Source organism: Halichoeres trimaculatus, unplaced genomic scaffold (genome assembly GCF_033239565.1).
Source record: "Halichoeres trimaculatus isolate MK-OKI-2021-1 unplaced genomic scaffold, fHalTri1.1 fHalTri1_scaffold_10, whole genome shotgun sequence".
Taxonomy (NCBI): domain Eukaryota; kingdom Metazoa; phylum Chordata; class Actinopteri; order Labriformes; family Labridae; genus Halichoeres; species Halichoeres trimaculatus.
This window is the reverse complement of record NW_027437187.1, coordinates 36,496,763-36,512,042: the sequence shown is the minus strand read 5'-3', so window position 1 is coordinate 36,512,042 and position 15,280 is coordinate 36,496,763. Positions and strand designations below refer to the sequence as shown.

General features: G+C 36.9%; 1 protein-coding gene across 3 annotated transcripts; it reads right to left on the bottom strand.

The window, feature by feature from the left end:
* Window positions 1-1,552: 1,552 nt before the first annotated feature.
* Window positions 1,553-13,531, bottom strand: LOC141796944 (proton myo-inositol cotransporter-like). Of its 3 annotated transcripts, XM_074678288.1 has the most exons (12): window positions 13,461-13,531; window positions 13,314-13,356; window positions 10,806-11,263; window positions 10,299-10,458; window positions 8,850-9,055; window positions 8,654-8,762; window positions 8,395-8,558; window positions 6,939-7,053; window positions 6,714-6,839; window positions 4,881-4,999; window positions 4,651-4,803; window positions 1,553-4,581 (listed from the first exon to the last, which is right to left on the bottom strand). In XM_074678288.1, the coding sequence occupies exons 1-12, from the start codon at window positions 13,522-13,524 to the stop codon at window positions 4,355-4,357; spliced, it is 1,944 nt and encodes a 647-aa protein (XP_074534389.1). In that variant the 5' UTR covers window positions 13,525-13,531; the 3' UTR covers window positions 1,553-4,354. The 3 variants fall into 3 exon arrangements, with proteins under 3 accessions (XP_074534389.1, XP_074534391.1, XP_074534390.1); XM_074678290.1 differs by lacking the exons at window positions 13,314-13,356; window positions 13,461-13,531 and adding an exon at window positions 12,270-12,411; XM_074678289.1 differs by lacking the exons at window positions 13,314-13,356; window positions 13,461-13,531 and adding an exon at window positions 12,270-12,405 and having other exon boundaries at window positions 10,806-11,266.
* Window positions 13,532-15,280: the final 1,749 nt, after the last annotated feature.

Genomic DNA, 15,280 nt, shown 5'->3' with positions numbered 1-15,280 from the left:
AGGACACAGAGCAGGGGTCTTCAACCTTCACTTTCACTGGAGCCATTTTGCTTCTCCTCAAAGTCATTCAGGAGCCACAAAATCTGCTTTATCACAATTACTCACACACTTGACTATTAAGACAACACAGTATATAGAATTCTATAAAAATCAAGTGAGTAATTATCTAAATGATAGGTTTATTTGACTTTATAAAATAGTATTTGTGATAACTTAGTTTTTTTATTTTGTATAAATTTGAGAATATTTATCCAAAAAAGAAAGAAATTTAGAAAATTTAAAATAAAAAAAAATAAAGAAAATAATAATAAATGATAAATCTTAATGCATTTTCAAAAATTCCCAATTTTTTTTTTCAAATAAAAAAAATTACAAAAATGTCAAATACTGTCCAAATTTAGATTTTTTTTTTCAGACTAAGGAATATTTGCAAACATTGTATAAATATGAAGTACAGTAAATTTTTGAGAAATATGCAAATATTTTGAAAAAAAAAAACAGATCAAATTAAGCAAATTTAAAAAAAAAAAAGAAAGAAAACTGATGATAAATGGTAAAACTTAATGTACTTTCAAAAATTCCCAAACTTTTTAAAATATAAAAAATTGAAACAATGTGAAATATTGTCCAAATTTTTATTATTTTTTTCAGTCTATCAGATATTTGCAAAAATTTTAAAAATATGAAAAACAATACCTTTTTTAAAAATTCAAAATGCTTAAAATAATGCTTTTATACATTTTTAAGAATTTGAAAAAAAAATGAAATTTCAAATGTATTCAAATTTAATCATTTTAGAAATTCACAAAAGAAATTGGAAAAAATTAAAAGTTTTCAAAAAATAAAAAATGGAAAATATCAAAAATTTGTTAAAAAAATTACTTATTCTTTAAAATTTTAAGATTTATGATTTTTTATAATGATGTATATAATACTTATAATAATAATTGTAAAAAAAAAATGAAATTCAATTAATTAAAACATTTTTGAAATTTTTGAAAATTTGAAACTTAAAAATGTACAGAATTTTTTTAATTCTTAAAAGAATACTGAAATTTGTTGACATTTTTGGATGACATTGCTAAACTCATCACTTTTTGGTGTTTGCTAATGTTTTGCCACATATCAATCATGTATATTAATCCAGCACGTTGTCAGTTAAATGAATCCATCCACACAGAATTAAAATCAGTATTTTCTTCCAGATGAGTCTTTTTGTAGATGTAGTTATCTTCCCAGGGCTGTAAAACTTGAGGTTAGCCACAGGTGCATGGAAAGTTGGTGGGCTGTTGATGTTGTAGGAGGTGAAGTAGAGCGGTGGCAGGCTTTATTGACAGATGGGATGAAGATTTAGTTCAACTAAATGTTAACGCAGGATTTTATTTAGTGTCGGTGTCTTTAACCATCAATACCCTCTGGAAGAAAAATAAAAACTCTTTATTTCAATGATATTTTTTTAAAGCCACAAGGAGCCACTGCAAAGGAGTGAAAGAGAAACGAGGACAGAGGGAGCAAACACAAACGTCTGATAGAGAGCTTTTATTGTGTGGATGATATGAGATGACAGTCATTAGATGACAGTAGCAGAGGCACTGATGGTGGATAAAGAAAATATGAAAGCTTCTTATGGAACAAAATAAGGGTCATTGTAATAATAACTCCCTACTTCAATACTGAAACTTTAACTTTGAATAAATAAAAACAAAGTCCTTGGAGTTTTGCTTAAAACGTGAGCCTATGTTTGATTCACCAAGACAGGACAGAATAAAGACTTTAAAAAGTACAATCCCTCGTCTTTAAGGAACATTTATCAGTAACCACTCCAGAAAACGTAACTTGAAAACACTTTTTAAGTTATCAGGCGATAAACTGAGAGAGCACACCAGAGAGAAGGATGTCATTCTGTCAAAGCTGATCAGGGTCGTCATTATCTCAGCTGTGAAAACAGGAATAAAAACATGTAAATGTGTTAAATATGACATAAATATGACAGAAGCAGAGCAGAGAAAAATGTAAACCCACTTTAACGTGACGCTGTACTTACAGCTATATATGAAATCGAGCTGTCTGTGTCCATCGCTCCGTACTGTGAGGAGCTAACGTCTGCAGAGCTCTGGAAAGTTGAAGAGGGAGCGACTCGTTCTGTCAGTCTGATTTATTAAAATCTTTTTTCTTATCAAAAAAAACGAAAACACTATTTGTGTTTCTTAAAGTGCAGAACTCCCCCTTTATACACGATAGCAGCAACAAGCATTAACTGCATGGTCCCTCTGCAGCCCAGAGTAAAGGTTGAAGACTTTCTTCAGGTGTTTAAAAACAGGAATGTGCGCTTTAAAACCTGACAACAAGCTAACTTTGTCAGTTTGTAGCGTAGTTTAGCAGCTGCTATATTTCTCTCTCCTCACAGCCCGGTGCTCTGAGACGTGTCTGTAACGTGTAACGTTAGTGAATCCTGGTTCTGTCCTACCAGAGCTCATCTACCAACTCCAACCTCACCAAGCAGAGCTAACGTAACCTGGCTCTTCATTTTATTGATAGATGCTAACACAGGAGCTAAAAGCTAAAACATGGGTTAATCTGTTTGTGCTAATGTTGTCTCCAACCCACAGTCAACAGTTACTCTGCAGTGGTCTGTTTAAACTTGAGAGTCTATTAGCTTGTGGTTTAGCCTCTAGCTCGTGTTTTAGGGTTTAGCCTGTGGATTAGTTATTAGCTTGTGTTTTAGCCTTTAGCACATGTTTAAGCTTTTAAGTCATGTTTTAGCATGTAGCTTGTTTTTTAGCCTTTGGCTGGTGTTTAGCCATTGGTCTTAGCTCCTGTTTAAACATTGCGATTGTATTTCAGCCATTAGCCCCTGCTTTAGCCATTAGCTCCTATTTTAGCCTTTAGCTTGTGTCTTGACCTTAAACTTGCATTTTAGCCTTTAGCGTGTGTTTTAGCCATTTGATCCTATTTTAGCCTTTAGCTCTGATTTTAGCTATAGGGCTCCTGTTTTAGCCTTTAGCTCCTGTTTTAGCCTTTAGCTTGGATTTTAGCAATGCTACTGTATCTTAGCCATTAGCGCGTGCTTTAGCCATTTGCTCCTATTTTAGCCTTTAGCTTATGCTTTAGCCATTAGCGTATTTTGGCCTTTAGCTTGTGTCTTAGCCTTAAACTTGTGTTTTAGTCTTAAGCTTGTGTGATTTAGCCTTTAGCTTGTGTTTTATCCATTTGCTCCTATTTTAGCCCTTAGCTTAGGTTTAAGCTGTTAGCTCCTGTTTCAGCCTTTAGCCTGTTTTAGCAATGCCTTTGTATTTTAGCCATTAGCCTGTGCTTTAGCCATTTGGTCCTTTTTTAGCCTTAATATCGGGTTTTTGCCATAAAGCTCCTGTTTAAGCCTTTAGCTCAGGTTTTAGCTGTTGGCTTGTGTTTTAGCCTTTAGCTTGTGTTTTAGCAATGCCTTTGTATTTTAGCCATTAGCCCATGCTTTAGCCATTTGGTCCTATTTGAGCCTTTAGCTTAGGTTTTAGCATTTAGCTCCTGTTTTAGCCTTCAGCTTGTGTTTTCTACCCTTTGGCTTGTGTTTTAGCCATGGGCTCATAATTTAGCCTTTAGCTCCTGTTTTACCCTTTAGCTTGTGTTTCAGCATTGCTATTGTATTTTAGCCATTAGCCCGTGTGTTTCAGGATGAAATTTGAATTGTTTTTTGATGTTTTGCCCTTTTTCTACAAATTGTTGAAGTTAGAGCTAAAACCTTTTAAGTCTAATAGAATGAAATCTCAAAACTTAGTTTCTTGTGGAGCTGAGCCGGTCTGCAGGATGTGAAAGCCTCGCTTCTGTCGGGTTTCTCTGCGCCCCGCTTCAAAACACTCCCAAAGTGTCCCCTCAGGGTCAGTAGAAAACACATTCTTGCTTCTAAGATCACTTTTATAGTTTGGTTTGCGTTTCATATAAAAAATGTCAGAAAGAAACCAGACAAGACATAAAAATAAAATGTCAGAGTGTTTGAAAAAAGGAAAGAGAGGAAAGGAAACAACAGAACGATTTGTTGAAAAAATAAAGTCATTCCTGCTGGTTTGTCTTGATTGTATCATCATTGGCAGGATTATTAAGGATTTGATTGGCACCAACCTCTCCTCAGTTTTCCACCCTGAAACATTTCCCGTCCTTAAAGTGAAGACAGAGGGAATGATCGCAGAAAAGACGACTGTGCAAAACAACAAAAATAAAAAAAAGACGTTCCCAAAGAGCTGAGATGAATCAGGAAAATCCATCACCGGAGAACCTTCAGTTCATGTTCCACCACCAGGGGGCAGCAACCACCCTCTCCTCCTGCATCAGCAGACCACAGAAAAGCCAGAGGAAAGTTCCCAGACTACTCTACGTCAGACGCCTCGCCGTCAGAGGGGAGGTAGTTGTTTCCTGTTACCCGGATGTAGTGGACGTGGCGAGTGTCGCTGGGGGACGACGCTCCACAGGAGCACAGCGGACCCATGAACAGGTTCTCGATGTCCTCCAGCTGCAGGCCCTTTGTCTCCGGGAGGCAGCCGTACACGAAGACCAGACCCAGGATCACGAGGCCGGTGTACATGAAGAACGCACCTGGAGGAGACGGACACGGGTTCTACACCTGTTCGTTTATGACCGTTTGTGATGCACGATGAGTCTTACCGTAATACGTGAGGAACTGAGCGACGTGGAGGAACGTCAGAGACACCAGGACGTTAAAGATCCAGTTCACTCCAGCTGAACAGGCGTTTCCGGTGCTGCGGGCCCACAGGGGGAAGATCTCTGAGTTCACCGTCCACGGCATGGTGCCCATCCCTCAAACACAGAGGAAGAGACGTGTTCATTCGTTGACGAGTGTGTGTTCGACTTACGACAGTGAGGGGTGGTCCTACCTGGAGCAAAGAATGCCAGGTAGAGGATGAGGCCCATCAGGATGATCCAGGAGTACGATGTGGGGCAGTAGTTGTAGGCCCAGATGGGACTGTTGGCCTCCTCGGTCTGGTTTGAACACCTGGAGACAAGAAAAAACTTAATTTAAAGGTTTTTGATTTATTTATTTTAAATAAATCTCAATAATCCAATTTAAGAAACAGAGTTTGGAGCCACGACCACACTCTGAAATTACAGTGGGGGAAAATAAGTATTGAACGCGTCAACTTCTCATCACATTTATTTCCAAAGATGTAATTCAAACAAAATTTCTCCCAGACATAGGTATCAACTCAAATAATCCACACATGAAAAGAAATCACAACATTCAGGTCCATAAATAATGATTATGGTGAATTAAGTACGATAACACAGGAAAAAAGTATTGAACACGCTAACTGAGACTCATCTAATACTTAGTGGAGAAGCCTTTGTTTGCAATGACAGCTTCCAGAAGCTTCTTGTATGTTTGAACTAATGGCCCACACTGCTCAGGTGGGATTTTGGCCCATTCCTCTGCACAGATTGTCTTTAAATCTGGAATATTCTTTGGTGCCCTCTGGTGAACCCTTTTCTTTACTTCTTTCCACAAATGTTCAGTTGGATTGAAGTCAGGTGATTGACTAGGCCGTTCTAACAGCTTGATTTTCTTTTTCTGAAGCCATTTGAGAGTCAACTTTGCCGTGTGCTTTGGATGGTTGTCCTGCTGGAAGGTCCAGCCACGTCTCATCTTCCTCATCCTGGTGGATGGCAGCAGATTCAGATCAAGAATTTCCCCATACATGGCTCCATTCATTGCTCCGTCAGTTATATGAAGTTTGCCAACACCATGAGATGAGAAACAACCCCATGCCATGATGCTTCCACCTCCAAACTTCACTGTTGGTGTAGTGTTTTTTGGCTGATGTGCAGAGCCATTTCTGCTCCAAACATGGTCTGTAGTATGACAGCCCAAAAGTTCAGTTTTGGTCTCATCTGACCAGACAACATTCTCCCAGTATTCTACAAGCTTGTCAAGATGCTGTTTAGCAAACTTTAAACCAGCTTCAACATGCCTTTTCTTGAGGAATGGAGTCTTGCGGGCTGAGCGTCCATAGAGGCCATGGCGGTGGAGTGCATTGCCTATTGTTTTCTCTGTAACAATTATACCTGCTGCCTCCAAGTCTTTCTGGAGCATTTTCAGGGTGGTCCTTGGCTGGTTGAGTCCTCTTCTGACTATCTTTCTGACTCCCTGGTCAGAAATCTTCAAGGAGCTCCTGTGCGTGGCCTGTTGATGGTAAGGTGGTGCTTCTTCCACTTGTGAATAATGGCCCCAACGGTGCTGACTGGAATATTCAGGTGCTTTGATATAAGTCTGTAACCAGTTCCATTCTGATGCTGAGCAACAATCAGGTTGTGAATGTCTTCAGAGAGCTCTTTGCCTTTACCCATCATGAGGTGTGTGCTATTTAACTGCTTGGGGAAAAAAACACCTTTTTTATAGGACCATCAATTTGCTCTAGCCCAGCTGATGTTGGTTTGCACTAATTGGAAGTTCAAGTAATAACTACTGACAGATTTCAGGTGGTATGGTGCATTTCCTTGCCAAAGTATTCAGCCTTTCCATGGTGTGTTCAATACTTTTTTCCTGTGTTATCGTACTTAATTCACCATAATCATTATTTATGGACCTGAACGTTGTGATTTCTTTTCATGTGTGGATTATTTGAGTTAATACCAATGTCTGGGAGATAATTTAGTTTGAATTGAATCTTTGGAAATAAATGTAATGAGAAAAAAGTTGACGTGAGTCTAACCTCCCCCAGGCGGCATGATCTTTGGACGCTTCGTTGACGGAGACGCAGGAGGAGTTGAACACCGTGGAGTCGCGTTCAAGGAAACAAAATCCACAACCTGGATCCAACATGCAGAGCTCACAGGACCTGGAGGATTGAAGAGAACAACATTTCACTGTCGCCATCGACGGCTCAGATATTCAGAGTTAAGTTTCTCTGATTCTGATAAAATCATCACACTCTTACCCGTACGCTCTGCAGGTCGAGTTCTGAGGGACGGCCGGGTGGAGGGTGACGGGTGGAGAACTCTGAGCGGAGAGCAAGAACCCGATGCCCAACAAAGCCAGACTCAGACCGGTACCTGCAGGAGAGGAGGTTAAAAAGACGCTGAGTATGGCCTTAAAGGAGCAGTCACACTTCAATCCTAAAGTCTGGATCATTTGTCCTGAGTGATCGCAAGTGAAAGTCAGCTCTCCAATAACTCGACTCTTCACTTTAACTCAAAGTTTGGTCTGATTGTTACATCGTGGAGCACTCCACTCTGAGACCTCCACTGTCAGAGGGAAGTGACGGAAGGATGTGGAGTTTAACTCAAAATAAATAGATAAATGAAACCCCCCCCCCAATTATTTCCTCTGCTGAGTCACATGACCAGCTGCACGGAACTCGGAACTCGGAACTCGGGAACTCCTAATCACTGTGACATCACCACAGAACTCCTAATCAGTGTGTGACATCATCACGGAACTGCAGAGGGAGGATTCAAATCCTGAAATTCACTTAAGTTTACAAACAACTCTTCATATGGGCCAGAATGTTGACCTAATCTGTGTAAAAAATATATATTTTTGTAGGAAATTTTGTCAGAAATCCATTCATGTCATTTTTAAAGCTGTACGACTTTTACTTTTTTGTTTAGAGGCCCAAATGCAGCAGCATTAGAGGCAGGATTAAGTTTTCCCATCTGTTTACATGGAGGGAGCAGAGAGGGCTCACCTCAAGTGTGCCTAGGTGGCGCTACAGAGCATATTATGGGATGTTGGGGGTCAAGTTTGGTATCATTTTTTTGGTGATGGCAAGGTGTGTGTGCCAATTTTGGTGAGTTTTTGAGCATGTTTAGGGGGTCAAATTAGAGCTGAAAGACCGGACGAAATAAAAAAGAAATGGCTCCTAATAAGTGAAAAATCGCTCGCCACCTGATGCCAATTCTATTGTTTTTTAATACATTATTGGCTGAAGTAGGCCATCTAGTGTCTTGAAGTGGTTATAGCAATAATTTGAGCCATACACTGCATGTAAATTTTATTTTATTTTCTTGTTGGGAAACATTTGTCTGTTTAGTATTTTGACATTTGAAGTTTTTAGTATTGAGACTAACTGTGACATGTTGCTGTGATTAAAGTTGAAATTCTGGTTTAGAATCAAAGTTATAACAATATATTCTAATTGCTAGTGTATAAATCCAATTTAAGTTGCAAAATATAATTAAAAAATCTGCCAATGAGGAAAAACGTGTTCAGTTTCTTGAAATTAGAATCATTTCCTGATATAAGAAACCAAACGAGTCTAAATACGAAACTAAACAAGTCTAAATAAGACAAGTTTTACTCAAATGAAGAAATAAATACTTGCGTCATTTTCATTTTTTGCAGTGCAGAAGCATCAAAAATGTCACATGACTGACTCCTGTGACTTTACAAACCTGACAGGCTGCCCAGCGTCAGCTTCCTGCGGCCCACTCTCTCCACCAGCCACACGCCGACCATCGTGAACACGAAGTTGCTTGCAGAAGTTGCAGCCGCCAACCAGATGGCCATCTTCACATCCCGCACGCCTCCCATCTGCAGGATGGTGGCGCTGTAATACCTGGATGAGAGCGGAGATCACTTTGCATGGCGACCTCAGAGAAAGTGTTTGAATCGATGGGTCAGGCTTTGATTTCAGCCATATGAGACACCTACATGACCGTGTTTATCCCCGCCAGCTGCTGGAACATTTGCAGACCGCAGCCGACGATGAGAGCCCTGCGGGTCGGGCCGTGACCCAGGATCCTCAGAATCACCGGGCCCTCTGAAGACCCGGTGAAAAACACAGAGAGGTGTTAATATATCACTCCTGGTTCCTGTTTTCTCTCAGTGCCAACAAACAGCTCCTCACCTCCTCCTGTTTCCCTCTCCTCCTCCTCGATGCTGGCTTTGATGGTGGCGTACTCCTCGTCCACTCCACCTCCTCGGATCTGACTGAGAACGTGATGAGCCTCGTCGTTTCTGCCTTTTTGGAGGAGCCAACGCGGGCTTTCAGGCAGGAAGAGGAAGCCCACAAACTGCAGCACAGCCGGGACGACGGACAAACCCAGCATGTACCTAGAAAAGGACAGAATAGAATGTGCTTCACTAATCCCCAAAGTGAAATTCAGGTACAGGAACTTCAGGCACTAAATTTCAGATATTTTAATGCTTTATTTTAATCTTTAATTTCATCCGATAGATTTGTATCTTATTATTTTTATTTTATTATAATATCTAGTATTATTTTAAAATACTTGAATTTATTTATTTATTCTTTTAATTTCAGGTACTTCATTTATTTCAGCTGCTTAGATTTTTACTTTTGTTATTTTATAAATTGTATTACTTAATTATTTTTTGAATCTTATTAAATAATTTAATCTTTTTCATTTTTTTATTATTTGAAAACTTAAATTTATTATTTTAATCTCGATATTTTTTTATTTTAGGTACTTCATTTATTTCAGGTACTTCAATGTTTACTTTATTTATGTTATGTATTTTATTATTTTATTATTTTTTTATCTGATTTAAATAATCTTATTTATTTTCTGTTATTTAAAAACTTGAATATATTATTTAATCTTAGTACTTTATTTTTTATGTCAGGTACTTTATTTTTGGTACTGAATTTATTAAAGATACTTCAGGCACTTTATTCATTTCAGGTACTTTTATTGTTACTTTAGTTATTATATTTATTTTATTGTGTTACTATTTATTGTCTAATTATTTACCTTGTTCATTTTTCAATTGTTTAAATACTTGAATTTATTAATTTTTTTTTTTATTTGTTAGTTTATTTATTTATTTATATTTTAGGCAATTCAGTTATTTTGACACTTTTATTTTTACTTTCTTAATTTTATATATTTCATTATTTTACTATTTATTATTTTATCCAATTATTTTTTAAAAATTTTATTTAAATTCCTCAATTTATTATTATTATTATTATTTCATTATTTTATTGATTTATTTTTTTATTTTAGGTACTTCATTAGATTATTACTCAAAACACTCTTTCTTCACTTGTGGATGGATTTCAAACTACTTCACCAAATTATAAATCTTGTTACAATCATTCTTTATTTATCTAACTCCAAATAACAAAAAATAAAGAAGTGTCTCATGACCCTGAGAGTGAAAAGTCTGATTCTGAATCAGTCACCACCACAGTGCTGAGCAAAAACAGAAAAAAACTCCCTGAAAGCCAGCAGAGTAACACATTTAAGAAATTTTAAGAGAAAATGGAAAAATCACTGGAGATTAATCAAATGTTCCTGGTAATAAGCGACACACGTAAACCTGTGTTTACCTCCAGCCATCGTGACTCATGTAGCTGAAAGCTCCGTCCACCACGCTGGCTATGAACTGGCCTCCAGTGATGAAGAGCGAGTTGATGGTGACGAGCTGGCCTCTCTGGTGAGGAGGGGAAACTTCGGCGATGTAAACTGGAACGGTCATGGAGGCGATGCCTGACCAGGGAAAGGGTTAAAGGCTTCACACACTGATCTGCAGAGTAAACACTGTGTGTGTGTGTGTCAGGGCTGTTTGCATACAAATAACAGCTGATTGAGTGTTAACTGCCTTGATTCTTAGTGAGGCACAAGACGACGGGTTAGGCAGACTTTAACTCACTTCACCATGTAACAGAATATTTAACAGACCTACTGGTCAAACCGGTTACCTGAGGTTAGAGAAAGCAGACACATCACTGGTGTTTCAGTGTAAAGTGTGACCCTGTTAACTGGTGACTGGTAGATTAAAAAATAAAATGTAGAGTAAAAAATTAGAGCTGGATAAACCTGTAGTAAAAACTCACCTATGCCCAAACCGACCGTGATTCTGCCCACAAGAAGAATCTCCTTATCTGGGGCGACGCTCAGGATGACGCCTCCAGCACTGAAGATGAAACTGGCCAACAGGATGCAGACCCTTCGCCCAAACCACCCGTTCAACGATCCCCCGCTCAGCGCAGAGATAGCCGCTGCTCCGACCGTACTGGAAACCAGCAGCTCCTGCCACAGAGTGTTCAGGTTCATCTCCTTCTTGAGGAGCAGCATGGCCCCCGACACCACGCCGGTGTCGTACCCAAAGAGGAATCCTCCCAGGGCGGAGAAAAAAGCCAGCACGTAGACGAACCTCGGCGTGGAGGAGGCATCCTGGCCCAGGAGGTTTCCAGACGGAGGACCAGTGAGGCTCTGCTGTCCATCATCGGGTACGTCCTGGTCCCTGCTGCCCATAAGGATGTTTATGCTCTTTAGACTGTGTTTGTCATGACTGCTGGACCAAAGAGGAGACAGAGTCACACAAGGAGATGGATTATTACCGGTAATTTAGCTCCTTAAAAATAGTTTTTTTTTCTCATTTTACACTCCAGGAGAAAACAAATTTACCACTGTACATTTGATCACAACTCTTTAATTTTAATATAAGTTTATTTTTCACTAGAACTCTTTAAATTCTTTCTAGTTTTTGTTTTTTCATTTTTCTAATTCTTTATTCTGTTTTTAAATAATCTCAGATGATTTTCAATTCAATTCATTTTATTTGACTCATATCAACTTTGAAGATAGCAGTACATTATTCAATAGAATTTTTTTCATTTTTTTTTCATTTTTCTCAATATTTACTTTTTTAAATTGAACTCTAATTTATTTTATTCAACTTTAGTTTATTAAAATTTGTTTTAACTTTATTTTATCAAAATTTGTTTGATTCTTTTTGAATTAAAATTATTTCATTTTATTTTAGTTTGTTAAAATTGTTTCATTTTTAATTTTTTTTAATTTATATTAACTTTGTTGTTCTTTTTCTTAATGCGCACACCTGTAATGCTGCAGCTCAATTATTTTTTCCCTGGCTATCAACAAAGTGTTATCTAATCTTATCTTATTGTCACACATTTTATTTTATTACTTTATGGTATTGATTAGAGCTCATTATATTGATTTTTAAGTATTTTATTGAACTCCTCTCACATGCTGCTGTGACTTCGTCTCGTTTTTTTTTTTTTTTTTTTTTTTTTTTTTTTGCACGCTAAAATGTATGAATGTATCCGGTAATGTCTTTAAATAAAGACGAGAGAGTTTGAGTAAAACCAGGTGTGTATTTAAGCCCCGTGGGCTGATGAATTCTTTACAGTATTAGCTATCTCAGTCTCAGTTTAAAACACAGCCCTTAAAGACAGGACAGGGAAGTATCAGCTAATCAAACCGCTGTCAGCTTAATGGCTAACTTAAAAACCCGATAACATCACGTGACCCGAGTCTGCGGCTTCCTGTACCTCGTTTCTCCAGATTCAGCAGATTTCAGCATCAAGTCAGGTGAGAAACTGTCCTTCAGAGGCTTAAACCCGAGGATTTAAAAGGAAAAATGTTCTGTTTACAACTTCACCCTGTGGGCTGCCATGTCTGCGTGACGTCATCACAAAGCCAAAACAGGAAGTTACTTTCGCAAATTTAATAAAAGGAATTAAAATATAAAAATACATACAAAATTAGAGAATTATTAAAGGTAAACATTACCATAAGAATTAATAAAATAGACTACTTTTATTAAAAATCCCGATTAAAAACATAAACGAAGAAAAAATATATATTCAAAAACGTTTTATATAAAAATATTTCCAAATCAAAAGCTCGTATATTCATACATTTACATCAATAGCATGTCATTTTACTTTGAACAATTCTTTTGGATACTCAATCTCTTATAATCGTGCAATTAAAACAGCAGTCTTCACTATAACGTAACAGCACGGACACGATTCTCGGGCCAGAACCAAACCCTGTTTAATTTTTTTAATTTTAGTAAATCGTCCTTCATTACGGAATACTATTTGCTAATAAAGGGATGAAACATCATAGTTTTGAAAGAAACACAATTCGGCTGCCTCATTTCACTAATTTTTACGATGAATAAGTAGTTTGTTTGACTTTCAGCATTTGCATAAAGTTCCAATATAATCAAATCTGTTTAAAATGGCAAACTTAATAAATTAAAAATTGAAGTAGCTGGTATATGAACGATAAATATGGTAATTAATGATTATGATACTGCGTTATAACATTACTGTGATGATAATATATCTATAGGCTATAGATTGAAGCCACAAGAAACATATACGTGACTCTTCAAACAAAGTGTTAAATGTGTCCACATGCAAAGTTTTACCTTCATCTAGACGTTTTGGTACAAGTAGGCTATTGCCTGGAGCTACGTAGACACCAACGTACTTCACGGCTTTCACAGCAGACAACATGTAAGACGTCCGCAGTGTTGTTCAAAGAAATAATTGATTAATTGTGTAAAATAGCTCAAACTTTACCTCTTTGAAGCTGTCCGTAGCTCCTCCACTTCCAGCTGCTGTCCTGTACAACAAACGGAAGTTTGCTCACTTGTCCCTGATCATATGATTTGACTGGGAGGAGGAGAATGAGCACGCCCACTAACACTGTAACAATAATGAGCTTACCTGTTTCTTCAGGTGATCCTGAACAGGGGTGTAGTGCTATGGTAAACAGTGCCGGAGCACACATGTGGCTCCTTTCCAGAGTTGTGTAACCACCATGAAAAGTTTACTAAGTGTTATGTAAGAATTTTTGTGTTTGAAATGTGCTCAGTATGTTATGTTAAGACTAAATGTTAGGATATTGTTTTTTTTTTTTTTTTTTTAAATGCTGGTGTACAGATGAAACTTAGCAAAAACAACATTAACAGATCACTGACACTGACAAGAACAGCACCAAATTTATGGAAGCCCATTTCTGTCGAGTAGGCTACAAGAAGATAAACTAGCCAAATAATTGAAATAAATAAATAAATAAATAAATACATGAAATATCAAACTTTGGAAAAACTGAGCAAGTGTTATTTTTTGAGAATACTTTAGAATGTATAGTTAATATCAGGGGCGTGGTGTAAACAATGACCACCAGCATTAATTACAGTCCATTATTGTCCAAAGCTGACCTTTAAGTACAGTTAATTATACTGTCAAAGCACCTTAAACATCAGTTATTTGAGTTTGTGAAGCTACACACTTGAGCTACACACTATATAATAACAATAATAATGATAACAATAGTAATAATAATTTTACCTTATCCCCGTATTTATCTTAGTGTGCCATACATTATTATTAAAAATAACAATTATAATATTATATTTCTTCTTTTATTTAGCACAGTTTAAAAACAAACATACAAACATCCCCCCAAAAAATAAATATGTTAAGACACAATAGAGAAAACAAAAACCTACCAAAAAAGAAATGCGGTACTCTACGGAAGCGTATTGCATTCACTTGAAGAAAAAAAAAAAAACTCAGGTTTTTCAGATTAAATTAAAAAGTTAAGGATAAGGCATATATGTGCTGAACAGGATCTCTGATCCGTGCGGGACACAGGAGCCACCACACATCCACAGGAGTCGTCTGCAGGTTGGAGGTTCTCACTGGATTTCGAAGAAGCTCGATTCTTCAAGAAAAAAAAAATTACTCCTAAAAACAGGAGGAAAAAATAACCACGAAAAACAGCAGGTTGAGGTTCTCGCGGGATTTCTAAGTATGTCGATACTTCAGGAAAAAATAACTCAGAAAAACAGGAAAAAAGTAATCTGAAAACAGAAAAAAAATTACTCATAAAAACAGAAATAATTATAACAAAAAACAAACCAATAAAAAAATAATCAGAAAAACAAAATTAACTACCGCAAAAAATATCAAAATATCGAAGTTATTTGAGAATACTTTAGAATTATAACAAAAAACAAACGAATATAATAATTATAACAAAAAACAAACCAATAAAAAAAATAATCAGAAAAACAAAATTAATTACCGCAAAAAATATAGAAGTATTGAAGTTATTTGAGAATACTTTAGAATTTATAGTTTATATCAAGGGTGCAACGTGGTGTAAACAATGACTGCCAGCATTAATTACAGTCCATTATTGTCCAAAGAAAAAAAAAAAAAAGAATAAATTACTCTGAAAAACCGGAGTTTTTTTTTTTCCTTCAAGTGAATGCAATAGTAATCTAATTCTTTTTTTCTTTTTTTTTCATATTTTGCACTTCAGGGCCACCATACAAACGAATTTAGCACACTTATCAGATGCTTTACTAAAGTAAACAACTTTAGCAGAAGTACCGTAATTACACTACTACTAGCGCACTGCAGAAAGCCATGAAAGTGGGAAAACAACAAGTCAGAAAAAGTTTGATTTTCTCGCATTGTTAGCAGGAACTAAATGTGCCGAATTGAAATATATCTCACAGGGGAAGTTTTAGGGG

Coding starts and splice junctions, on each gene's coding strand:
- LOC141796944 (XM_074678288.1), bottom strand. CDS start 13,524: ATGTGTGCTCCGGCACTGTTTACCATAGCACTACACCCCTGTTCAGGA. Junction 9,056..10,298: donor ATGAGTCACGATGGCTGGAG/GTAAACACAGGT, acceptor GTCCTTTTCTAG/GTACATGCTGGGTTTGTCCG. Junction 5,000..6,713: donor GATCATGCCGCCTGGGGGAG/GTTAGACTCACG, acceptor TCTTGTCTCCAG/GTGTTCAAACCAGACCGAGG.